The sequence below is a fragment of the Erythrolamprus reginae genome, chromosome 1 (genome assembly GCF_031021105.1).
Source record: "Erythrolamprus reginae isolate rEryReg1 chromosome 1, rEryReg1.hap1, whole genome shotgun sequence".
NCBI lineage: Eukaryota > Metazoa > Chordata > Lepidosauria > Squamata > Dipsadidae > Erythrolamprus > Erythrolamprus reginae.
Window position 1 is genome coordinate 197,194,484 of NC_091950.1, and position 13,072 is coordinate 197,207,555.

Below are 13,072 nucleotides of genomic sequence, written 5' to 3' on the forward strand. Positions count from 1 at the left end.
CAGCGCATGAAAGAGGTACAAGGCATCCTGCTCCTCAATTTTTTTTTACAGTGTTTGTCCCCAACATTTATATTGAGCAGAGATAAGAAGGGTTCCCCTTGGTTCCAGAAAATGGGAAGAAAAGGCCCTACATAATCCAAAACCCTAAGCAATTTAAACTATGAATTTTTACAATTGCAAAGCAAGCATCAAATCTGTAAAGGTTAAATGGACAGGATATAGCACAGGTTGTTGCTTTGCTCTGCTAGGCACAACTGTTCATAATTTGTAGATCCTTTTAGTGTTTCAGCTAGGAGAAGAACTATAGCATCAATAAGGTAATAATGTTATGTATTTGGTTTCTATTCCAGATTCCTCTTTTTAAATCAAAACAGATCAACTCTTTTTAAATCAAAACAGATCAACAAATCTTTCTGTAGCAAAGATTCAGGATATAAATAAGTTCCCAAGAATAGTAATGGTTAATATATGTGACCACAAAATACTGTTTTAAAATTGGGTGCTTTTCCAAATCTTTTTTAGAATCCAGTGAAATATTATGGTGACAGATCAAAGGAGAGTTTAACAAATTTTGCTATGCAGTATGTCACAAGCACAGTGACAGAATTATGGGCAGGTAAACATTTATTTATTTTCAAATAAGTATTTATTTTCAAATTGCATATGCTTTTCTTTTAGTACTTATTATGTTAGATCACACAAAGCAGAGTCTTGGATAGTTCGCTATTGGATAAAATATAGGTGATTATATTTTAGACAAATATGTTTCTTTCATAAATTATATCTTAAAGTTGTGTTACATCTAACCCATATTATGTAAGACTTGTGAATAAGTAAAACAAAAGGTACAAGTTCCTAAATCTATTGTGCTCTTTTTTTCCCTAGGAAATTTTGTCAGTATTGTTGAAACTGCATTTGGTTCTGGTATTGGCTGGTTAATTACATTTTGTCCGGAACAAGGAGGTAAATATATATATATATTCCTTATCAAAGAATGGATGAGAAATTTTAATTCTTCTAACAGCCAAAAAAACCCTTAAAATTGAAACTAAGCAATAAAATATTTAGAATTGCATCTAGGATAGGAATTTTTAAAATTAGTTTTCATTCATATTTTTTGAACTTCAAGAGGCAGAATTCTGTAATTAGATAATATAACCCTGCAGGAGTAGGTTTTTGGGGGTTTTAACAGGTCTTTTGAAAAGCTATTTTTAAAATCTCACCTCTGCATTACTATTTTCTTTGCCCCTTTCTTATTAATTTTAGACCTTCTCTGTGATTGGAAATCTATCTTTTCAGAGGGATGGAGATTATTATAAATAAATAAATAAATAAAGATAAATAAATAAATAAATAAAGTTCTGTATTTCAGTTGAGACACATGAATAAATCTTTCCTACTTTTCATAGGACTCAAAGCCAAGTATTCTATAATCTCTTTGTGCTAAGAACATACAGTAACAATTTCCCCAAAGAATATCTAGCTGTCTAATGGTATTTGAACATACATACAAATATGTAAATCAAATGTGTATATATTTCAGCTCCCAGAATTCCCAGCCAGCACTAACTGGGAAATTCTGGCACTTGAAATCCATACATTTTAAATGGAGAGGTTGATGTTGATGTAGATTGACACAAGCCTATTAAAAAAATTGTTTACTCCTTTTAATGTAATTTGTCTAGATTGTTTGACTTCTCGAACACGCCTTAAACTGGCTGGCATGTTGGTAAGCATTGGTGTTTTCTATTTTTTAATTTTTAAAATATTAAATACATATTGGAGTTCTTTATGTCGATTCAACTTTGCTTTGGCCATTGTTTTTAACTCTTTCATGGAATGGAATTATTTTGTAAACGAAACATAATCCAAAGGGCAAAGTATGCCTGCCATTCAATGACGCATCTCTCTTAGATTTCAGTTTTTCATTTTTCTCTTGTTTTTCAATACAGGAAGGCCTGGTTAAAGTGGGCTGGATGGACTGTGCCACCCAGGGTGAGCTTTGTGATAGTTTGGATATCTCATCTAGCACAACAGCGTATTTTCCACCTGGAGCCACCTTATCTAATAAAGAGAAAGGAGGTGTTTTGGTATGAGTTTTACCATTGGTTTGCTTTTGTGTATGCTGAATAGTTGGTGGTGGTGGAAATGGTGAAGGAAGAAATACCTTAGTATCTTTTTCTTTCTAAGTTTTGTTCATGCTCAGTTGGTACATGTTAATTTTAAGTGTTTGGGTATTGTTGGTATTCCAGAAAAAGATTAAAGTTTTTTATGTTGGAGAACACCTATGCTTTATGACAGCTTTATCCAATCTGGCACCCTTGAAATAAGTTGTTCTCTGTGTTGTACCCTCATCCCTAGGCAGCATTGTCCATAATCTTGCTTACTGGGCTGCTCAGATTTTTAATCCATCATACCTGGAGAGTATCAATTTGGAGCCCTGGTTAGCAGTGCGCAGTGGTTAGAATGCAGTATTGTAGGATGTCTCTGCCCACTGCCAGGAGTTTGATCCCTGCCAACTCAGCCTTCCATGTTTCTGAGGTCGGTAAAACAAGGACCCAGGTTTTTGTAGTCAATATGCTGACATTATAAACCAGCCACAGAGTGCTGCAATACACTATGTGACTGTATATAAGATTAAGTGTTATTGCTGTTATATCTTTAGAGAGCATATACCTGTACTAATATCATGTAAGCATTCTGGCAGTTAATTGACTTGAAGATACTAAAGTGTCTCCAGTGCTTAACTATACCATTTTATTATATTTATTATATTCTTTTTCTAATGATGGACAAAATATAAATACAGTAGTACCTCTACATACGAGCTGCTCTACATGCGAGTATTTCAAGATACGAGCTACGAGGGGAGAGACATTTCTGTTCTATTCCCGAGCTCAAATTCGGGTAACGAGCCGAGCGTCCACTAGGTGGTGCAAGAATCCTTGCTTTTGGTTATCTCGGAGGGGAAAAACAACTTGTTCCATATACGAGTTGCCTCGAGATACAAGCTCCCTTATGGAACGAATTATGCTCATATCTAGGGGTACTACTGTATTTATAATAATTAATATTGGTAGATACTGAGTAACATTGATGTAGTGTTTAAGGCATCAGTCTAGAAAGCAGGGGACTTTGAGTTCTAGGCCTGTTTGGCCCAAAACCAATTGGGTGATCTTGGACCAGTCAGTTTTTCTCAGCCCTAGTAAAGAGACGGTGGCAAACTACTACTGAAAAATAATCCTTTTTTTCTCTCTGGAATTCCTTTGTGTATTCTGAAATTTTGATAGGATCTAAGTAAGGGTAAGAAAGAATACATGGTGAAAATAGTTTTACAGTTCTCTTTAACTCGTGATAATTTCAAGAAGACTGAAACGTTTTAAGGAATGAGAATGTATCAGAAGTGGCAGTAAACATAAGCTACACAAAGGAATAAAGCTTTTTTAGTCTTACTATTATATTTTTTTCCTCTTCATCTTGTCAGAAGAGTGCAGAAATGGCTCCTGAAATGCAGTTTCAAATTAAAAATTCAAATTAAAAATTACTGAAACATTATTCGGAACAATCTACCATACAATTGAATAGCATTTATATGATGATTTCCACCCTTTTCAGCACTTGGACTCCTTAGATGCAAGAGAAATATATTTGGAAGTCATGAAGCACCTTCCAGACTTTGATACAATCCTAGCATCTACTTTAGAGGTAAAGATTTGAACTCTCAATCTCTCTCTTCATTATTATTTTTGTTCCCTAAATTATCTTCATTTCTCCCTAATAGGTCATACCAATCCTCTTTTCTTAAATCTGGGTCATGTTTTCTTTCAAACTGTAGAGAGGGCCTCCTGGCATTTTAAACATATCAGTAAATTCATTGCTGCCAAATGTTAGCACCACCAGGAAATCTCTGCCCTTGCCCTCCTGAAACAGACTGATGAGTCTCTCGCATGATTCCAGGGTTTACCAGAGTTGCCAACTCTATTGCTGCCATCAGTATGGCCCATTCCATCTACAAAATGTGCAGGCCTTCTCCTGAGGTTTAGTGATAACCCTGGATTTATATCAGAATGTAAGAAGCAGGAGAGAAAGTAACATCAGTTTTGGTTGGGAAGCTCAAACGCTGCCATTTTGAATGAAAAGTCAAATAACATGAACATATTATTGCTAAATGTATTTCATTTGCTATGCCATATATTTGATACAACATATGCATAAGTAAGCACATTGATCCATGCATATGTTTGGCTCCACAGAAATATGCATTTCAAAGAAACTTCCATAGCTTTGCATTATGAGTTAAGAAGAAACACATATTTATAGTTATTCAGTGGGAGAAAGCATGCATATAATAAATAAATATGGGGAGCTACAGATAACCTGACATGTTATACAGCTGGGAAAAATCAGCTAATCTATTTGATCTCTTTCTATGTTCTCTATTTAATGTTTTTTCCTTCAAAAACCTTGAGTTGTTTTTCCTTCCCTTTTCCCAGGATCATGTGGCCCACCATCGATGGTTAATATTCTTTCAGTTTGGCAAAAACAGCAATTCAGATAACCAGGACCTTAAGAAGTTAAGTGTTCTCCTTAAAGCTGAAAATATTCAAGTAAGTGCATGAAGCTCAATACTCTTTGATTTAAAGAGACAATATTGTTTTATGTAGTGCCTTTTTCACCCTTCCACTACATAAAACAATATTAGCAAAAGAAAAGAAAAGAAAAAAAGATCATTTCTTACTCAATTAAGCTCTTGAGAAAAAAATGGACAAAGAAGAAAAGGAAACAAGTTTTTTAAATGACAGTGAAAGTAGAATGTTTATTTTGTGAAAAGTTTTGCCTTAAACTTATAACTGTTTCTTTTGCAGGTTGGGAAGTTTGACTGTCTTACTGCTGCTAATATTTGTAGCAGTCTGTATGTTTATGAACCACGTGCAGTGGTCTTTAAAGGACGGGGAATGGATAACTATGAAATCCACCATGGTAAACCATTTTTATACCCAAAATTTACAACACTTTTAACTGGCATAGGCAATTTAGTTTTTTACAGGTATATTTAACTGTAGCTTCACAGTTCCTTGCCATTGACATTCTAAACAATTGGAATCAAAGTACAAAATGAGTAGATAGCTTATTTCTGATTTATTATAAAAACATAGAAACGTAGAAGATTGACAGCAGAAAAAGACCTCATGGTCCTATTTACTATTTCCTGTATTTTATCTTAGAATGGATATATGTTTATCCCAGGCATGTTTAAATTTGATTACAGTACTGTGGATTTACCAACCATGTCTTCTGGAAGTTTGTTCCAAACATCTACTGCTCTTATGTTGTGATATTTGATAATCTTTCTTTAGAGAAGCGCTGAACTGTCTGTTCCAATTCCCCTTTTAAAACACATTGAAATCCTCCATGAAGTTGCTGAGGATGTAACATTAAAAAAAAAATTCAGGATACTGGAGTCACAAAGGATGTGTCATAAGTTATGCAGATTAAGGCATACGCTGCAACCCTTAACCCCACCCCCAACCCTCAGGTTTATTCTTTACTAGCAAATGGCATAGCCCACACGTACACATAAACATTTGTAAAAGGGCCAGCAACTTGGTCTATCCATTCTGATATTAATATCTGATATCATATATAATGTGATATATAGAAAAGATAAATGGCTCCCAAAAGAAAAGGCTTGCCCACTCTAACCACAGTGGAAAAATAAAAATCTGCAGATACTAAATATCATATTCAAGATTTACATCAAAAGCAATTTTGGATACTGGTATTGTTCAGCAAAGATATGACTAGAAGAGTTTTCAGCTGTTTCTATATTGGTTATTTTTCCATTCTGAATCCTCTCCTTCCTCCTTTGCTGTCATCCTCTAAACTGCTTGCTTTAACACAGCTTGGAAAATAATTTTTAGGTTTGGGTGGCCCTTTGAATGAGAAAATGGCCAATTTTCTCAATTTTTTTCCTATGAATTTAAGCAGTCTTTTCCATTTGCTTGTTTTGCTTCTCTGCTCAAGAGTATAACTATCTAGGATTGTTTTTCATTTGGTGCAAGTTGGAAAGATACCATTTCATAGGTATTCCTTAGATACATCATAAATTGTTTTGGTTCTGATCAATTTAACACAGTATCTAATTTGTTCCTGTATTGTATCGGAATTTTCTGGAGCCCAAACTTTGCTCTCAGTTAATCAGAAAGAGAATTTATTTTATTTTTGCTATTTTAAGTCAAAGAAATTGGATGCTGTAGAAATCAGGGATGATTATTCCATAAGGTTTTTGGCATTAAGCTCAGGGTGATTGAAATAGGCTTTCTGACAATAGAATAGAATAGAATAAAAAAAAAATTGGCCAAGTGTGATTGGACACACAAGGAATTTGTCTTGGTGCATATGCTCTCAGCGTACATAAAATAAAATATACATTTGTCAAGAATCATGTGGTACAACAATGATTGTCATAGGGGTCAAATAAGCAATGAAGAAGCAATATTAATAAAAATCTTAGGTTATAAGCAACAAGTTACAGTCATACAGTCAACATGGGAGAAAATGGGTGAAAGGAATGATGAGAAAAACTAGTAGAATAGAAGTGCAGATTTAGTAGAAAGTCTGACTGTTGAAGGAATTATTTGTTTAGTAGAGTGATGGCGTTTGGAAAAAAACTGTTCTTGTGTTTAGTTGTCTTGGTGTGCAGTGCTCTGTAGCGACGTTTTGAGGGTAGGAGTTGAAACAGTTTGTGTCCAGGATGCGAGGGGTCAGTAAATATTTTTCCCGCCCTCTTTTCGACTCGTGCAGTATACAGGTCCTCAATGGAAGGCAGGTTGGCAGCAATTGTTTTTTCTGCAGTTCTGATTATCCTCTGAAGTCTGTGTCGGTCCTGTTGGGTTGCAGCACCAAACCAGACAGTTATAGAGGTGCAGATGACAGACTCAGTGATTCCTCTGTAGAACTGTATCAGCAGCTCCTTGGGCAGTTTGAGCTTCCTGAGCTGGCGCAGAAAGAACATTGTTTGTTGTGCTTTTTTGATGTAGTTTTTCTTAACTAGCTGTCTGTTGGAGATGCTGGTTTATATTGACAATGAGACTTGCACTCCAAAACATACTTCTGTTAGTCAGATTGACTTGTAGCATTCATGTACTTTCTTTCATTAGGCATGCTATATTTATTATGACTTCTTTAAAAAATATTAAACTTTATTTTGGGAAGCAATGATCTTGCAAATTTGATTAACCTTCCTCAGAACACATGCTTGTTTGTTTGTTTGTTTGTTTGTTTGTTTATTTATTTATTTATTTATTTATTTATTTATTATGCCGCCCTTCTCCTTAGACTCAGGGCGGCTTACAACATGTTAGCAATAGCACTTTTTAACAGAGCCTGCAGTACAACACTCTACCTACTGCGCCACCCCGGCTCTGTTATGTTCTTTTTCTTTTACTTCAAGCTCTCTTTCTCATCTTCATCTGTCTTTTGCTGAGCAAACAGTAGGTGGCTGTCTAACTACATCTCTATTTTTGTTTCCTTTTAAAGGGAAAAATGTTCTGTATGATTTAGTGGCTTTTGCCAAGGAGAGTGTGAATTCCCATGTCATTACCCTTGGACCTCAAAATTTTCCTGGCAAAGAGAAAGAACCATGGCTTGTTGATTTTTTTGCACCTGTAAGTATTTTATCAACAGACGGTTTTGTGTTATAGTTAAGTAACCAAGGTAGAATCAAGGACACTGAGTTCTAATTCCACTTTTAATATAAAGCCAGCTGGGTGGTCATGGGCAAGATATTCTCTCTCAGAGAGAAGGCAATGGCAGGACATTTCGAAACATCTTCTCATTAAAAACTGCAAGAATATATCCAGGTAATCATGAGGAGTAACAACTGACTTGAAGGCCCACACACAAAAAAGTACCTCATCATACTTCCATGTAGCTAGCGCAGGAGCATATGTTGAGTAATAGAAGCATAGAAGTAAAATCATCCTTAAAGTTAAACTCTAAGGCAGTGTTTCCCATCCTTGGCAACTTGGAGATATTTGGACTTCAACTCCCAGAATTCCCCAGCCAGCATTTGCTGGATGGGGAATTCTGGGAGTTGAAGTCCAGATATCTCCAAGTTGCCAAGGTTGGGAAACACTGCTCTAAGGAAAGATTATGTATGAATAGGTAATTACCAAGAACAATCGGTCAAAAAAGAATCAAAAGTTGTGGTGCTCTGGGAAGATTTATTTTTTCTTCATTCTCTCTTTGGTCTTAGTGGTGTCCCCCTTGCCGGGCTTTATTGCCAGAACTGAGGAAAGCATCAAAGCATTTGTATGGCCAACTAAAGTTTGGGACATTGGATTGTACGGTTCATGAAGGAATTTGCCATTTGGTAAGTTGCTTGCATACAGTTACACTGGCATGTGTTTACACATATTAACCATATTAGGCTAGGGGATTTGAGAAATTACATCTTTTTAAAAGTTTCTATTAAAATGAAAGAATGTCTTCTACATATACACTTGCTTGGGTGCACATTCACAGACACACTAATTCTTTGAGGATCTTACAACTTTTAAACTTTATGAACCTTAAATCTTGAAAATATAGAATAAAGTGCATAGAACGTAGGCAGAATAGCTTACCTGGTTTTAAAGAATTATAACTTTATCGAGATGAATATTCAGATAACAGATATCTCTAGACAAATTTATTGCTTATTTACTGTTAAAAGCTCAAGCATTTGGCTCTTAATAATTAGGAAATATGTTTATTTCCTTTAGTTAAATCCCACTTCTCAAAAAAACAAAGTCCAAAGAGCTGCTCAGAAGTTAAAATCGTGTTCTTTGAATTACAATTACAAACTTTGAATTTGTAATCTTATCCATGTTTTTGGGGACTTAAATATATACAGTTGCAATGCAAAACTATTTTTAACCTGACTAATACGTATCCCATCTGACGCATGTGTTTTGTTCACTTCTGGGTTTTTTTAATAAGTGTTTGCAGTGATATAGGATATGGGTGCTTTGGTTTAATTTTCAGAAGAAAGTCCCTGCCAGAATAATGAATGAAAGGAGGCCTAGCTCCTGCCATTTCTCAATACTTTTTACTTCATGATCTTTTATAGCACAACATTAGAGCTTATCCAACTACTGTGGTATTCAATCAGTCTCATACGCATGAATATGGAGGAAGTCACTCAGCTGAACAGATCTTAGAGTTTATTGAGGTAATTATTTATTTATTAACATTTTCTACCACATTGCAATCAGATAGGAGTACCGTTTCCCGTAGGCTGCGCGCGTGAGTGCGCGCGCACCCCAAAATACCGGCCCACCCGCCCTTTTCCATGGGCGCGCAGTCCCCATCCCCCTGCCAGCCCGTGGGGGGGCGGGGAGGCGCTGGCAGCAGAAGGGAAGGGAGCCGCGGCCGCCCCTGCCTCCCCACGGTGCCTCCGGCCCCCTCGTCCTTTCCACGCTGCCCACCACCCACCCGATCTGCCCCCTCTGCTCCTCCGCCACCTCCTGCCTTTCAGCGAAGCTCCTTCCGCACCCGGAATGCATGCCCTGCCCGTCTCACCTTTGCCGAGAGCACTTTCGTCCCTGGCTCTCAGCAAGGGGGGCAGCCGTTCTCTCAGCGGAGGCCGGCAAAGGTGATATTCAATGTCGGGGGGGTGCGGGCGGTTGCGCGGGCTCCCTATCTCCCTGCTAGCCCACTCGGAATATTCAAAATAAGAAAAACCTTCGCCGGCAAAGGCTTTTCTTATTTTGAATATTCCGAGTGGGCTAGCAGGGGGATAGGGAGCGCGCGCAACCGCCCGTGCGCCCCCGACATTAAATATCACCTTCGCTGGCCTCTGCTGAGAGAATGGCTGCCCCGTCTCTCCTGCAACCCCCTTGCTGAGAGCCCGGGACGAAAGTGCTCTCGGCAAAGGTGAGACAGGCAGGGCGTGCGCGCGTCACCGCTGAGAAGAACGGAGAGAGAACGAGAGTGAGTGAGAGCAACAGACAGCAAGATAGAGAGAAAGTGAGAAAGAGAGAGAGAGAGAAAGGGGGGAGAGAAAGATAGCAAGAGAGAGAGAACAAGAGAGAGAAAGAGTATGAGAAAGAAAACAAGAGAGAAAGAGTGAGAGAGAGAGAAAGCAAGAGAGAGAGAAAGAAAACAAGAGAGAGAAAGTGAGAATAAGAGAGAGAAAGAGGGGGAGAGAGAAAGAAAGAGAGAGATGAGAGAGGAAGGAAGAGAGTGAGAGAGGAAGAAAGCAAGAAAGAGAGAGACAGAGAAAACAAGAGAGAGAGAAGAGTGGAAGGAAGAGATAGAGAGAAATAATAGAAAAAAGGGGAGATAAGAGAAATGAGAAAATGATTGAGGCAGAGAATGACAGGAAAGAGAGAGAAACAGAGAGAGAAGTGACTCTTGATTTAAAGCATATGGTAAAAGCACTTAATAACAGAGAAAAAAACCCCAGCCCTCACCTGTTTTTATTAATAGTTATGTTTTTGGTTTTGCTGGTTGATTTAGTTTTAATAGTAATGGATTTTGGGGGGTTTTAATTATTAATTTCTTTTAATAAAAAAGAAGGGATTTTTTTCTTATTTATTTATTTATTTATTATTCTATGCCGCCCAGTCCCAAAGGGACTGTCGCTCAGACACTATACTTTTCCGCCCACACCGAAAACAAATTAGAGGGTACATTGGATAGGAGTCTCTGCAGACAAGAAGACAAATATAATTAGAACACCTATGGTCCTTTTAGCATCATACAAAAGCTGAATTATACAAGCCAGAAATAATTCAAGAATGTGTTGGACTCTTTGGTCTGTAATATATGTATGAAAAAAGGCAATTTATTTTTATCATAAATTCATTTAATGAAACTTTTATATTCTCCATAGAGGGTGGAGCTAGCATCTAGACAAGGGTTGTCCTCATCCGTTCATCCAATAAGACTGAGTCTTTTAAACTGATTATTCCTCTCTGTGAACCGGGAGTCCCAGCTTCACTCAGTCCTCAGACAAGGACAGACATGTGGTTGCTTGCTTTTCCTCTTAAAAAAAAAATCACCGTTTTTCCAGTTGCTGATTTTATCCACCTCTCTATAAACTCTGAGTTGCTAAGGATCCCTCTGCACTGGGACTACTGTTTCTTTTTTTCTTAATTGCTCCGTACTTAAGATTCAGCTGGATAAAGCCAATTGCCTCTTCTGCCTATAGGCAGCTCTATTTATGCCTTGGGGAGGGGGGGCTGTGCTTAGCCTTCCGTGCGGCCTGCCAGAGTTTTTACGCTCCAATTATAAGCTGATGGCTTTTTAACAGGTTTCTTTGTTGGAGGGAGCCTAGTGCTCTCAATCAGAGGCTGGAAGGTGGTTGGAGGAGTTTTTCTACGCTCCCACATATATGTGGAGTGTGTGTTGCAGCTAGCTGGCAGGTCTGGAGCTAATGGTGACAACTGTCCAGCCTGAGCAGCTGCATTCCTAAATGGACCATTTGGCCACTGGAGTTTTGCTGCTCCAGGTTTGAATCTGCTGTAAGGAGTCCAGCAGTTCAAAGCACACCTCTCGGCCTGAGGCCAACCTAGACAAATCTGAGGCTTCCAGTTCTCATAAGGATTCCCACAGCCTCCATCCTCCGACTAGGGCAGGGGTAGGCACAGTTGGCTCTTCTAGGACATGTGGATTTCAACTCCCCGAATTCCTGAGCTAGCATGATTGGCTCAGGAATTCTGGGAGTTGAAGTCCACAAGTCATAGAAGAGCCAACTTTGCCTACCCCTGGACTAGAGGGTCCAGAACTGCTGAGCGGAATGAATGTCGCAGGGACAGAGCACTAGATAATTCCTGTGCTCAGGCAAATCCTCTGATCCTCGGCCCAGTAGCAATGAAGCCCTGACTCTGTCTCCACTCTTCGGATCAATTACCGACCAGCATCAGATCCAAGTGGCTCACTCGGAGGTCTGGGAGATACTGGCAGAATCCTCAGTAGCCATCCCCAGGGCAGAACCTTTGGCCTCTAGCACTCCAATTGCTGAAGGTTCTCATGACCCCGACCAACCTGGTCCTTGTGTCCTCCAAGGGCCTGCAATGTCAGCTGAGATGCAGGCTGGGATCTCAGTGGCCATCAGTAAGGGAATTGCTGCTGGCATGCATCAAATGGGGAGGTTCCTCTCAGTGTATTCTGGTGGGTCTTGTTTCTTCTTTGAGGACCAGGACTGATTTGCCCCAGTCATCAGTATCAGGGCCTCTGGTAAACTATAAATGATCATAAGGTAATCATTACAAGGAAGGAAATGTAAACTGTATAACACCATTTTTTTTTCATATTTTAAGCCTTGATGCTATATAGTCGTGAGAACCACTACCTATCCTCCCTAGAGGAAGTGTTGCTTAGCATCGGCTGGTGAGGGTTGGTAGGGTTGATATGTTTGAAAAGTAATTTCATTAAATCTTTTCCGTTCTGTGTTCCAGGATCTTATGAATCCATCAGTGATATCCCTAACACAAGATACCTTCGTTGAACTAGTGAAGAAAAGGAAGAATAAAGAAATCTGGGTGGTTGATTTTTATGCTCCGTGGTGTGGCCCCTGCCAAGCTTTAATGCCAGAATGGAAGAGGATGGCAAGGGTAAAAGCAAATATTGCTTATTTTTAGTTGAGAGTGTAGGTGGCGAACCTTTTTTCCCTCGGGTGCTGAAATTCAATGCCTGGGGAGGGTGAAACTGATCCCCAGAGGCCCTCTGGAGGCTGGAAACAGCCTGTTTCACTACTGGTGGGTCCATTAGGCTCATGTTTTGCCCTCCAAAGGCTTTCCTGGAGCTTGGGGAAGGTAAAAACTCCCTCCCCCATCTCCCCGGAGGCTTTCTGGAAGCCAAAAACGCCCTCCCAGAGCCTCTGTATGGGTTAAAAATCAGCTGGCTGGCACACACATGCACATTGGAGCTGAGCTAGTGCAGCAGCTTGCGTGCCAGCAGATATAATTCCGCATGTCACCTGTGGCACCCATGGCATAGGTTCGCCATCACTGATATAAAGCATATTTTTTTTCCCAAAATACCATCCATGGAAACACTCTCAGTGTTCCATAACATTTAATAT

At 38.9% G+C, this 13,072-nt stretch overlaps 1 protein-coding gene across 1 annotated transcript in view; it reads left to right on the forward strand.

Annotated features, from left to right (window-relative positions):
• DNAJC10 (DnaJ heat shock protein family (Hsp40) member C10) overlaps positions 1 to 13,072 on the forward strand; it is a 36,029-nt gene that overhangs the window by 12,146 nt on the left and 10,811 nt on the right. The window contains exons 8-18 of the mRNA XM_070731878.1: positions 523 to 616; positions 886 to 963; positions 1,686 to 1,729; positions 1,953 to 2,090; positions 3,616 to 3,705; positions 4,494 to 4,607; positions 4,866 to 4,980; positions 7,540 to 7,667; positions 8,258 to 8,374; positions 9,113 to 9,214; positions 12,447 to 12,602. Coding sequence (XP_070587979.1) covers positions 523 to 616; positions 886 to 963; positions 1,686 to 1,729; positions 1,953 to 2,090; positions 3,616 to 3,705; positions 4,494 to 4,607; positions 4,866 to 4,980; positions 7,540 to 7,667; positions 8,258 to 8,374; positions 9,113 to 9,214; positions 12,447 to 12,602 — 1,176 coding nt within the window. The remainder of the gene's footprint in view (positions 1 to 522; positions 617 to 885; positions 964 to 1,685; positions 1,730 to 1,952; positions 2,091 to 3,615; positions 3,706 to 4,493; positions 4,608 to 4,865; positions 4,981 to 7,539; positions 7,668 to 8,257; positions 8,375 to 9,112; positions 9,215 to 12,446; positions 12,603 to 13,072) is intronic.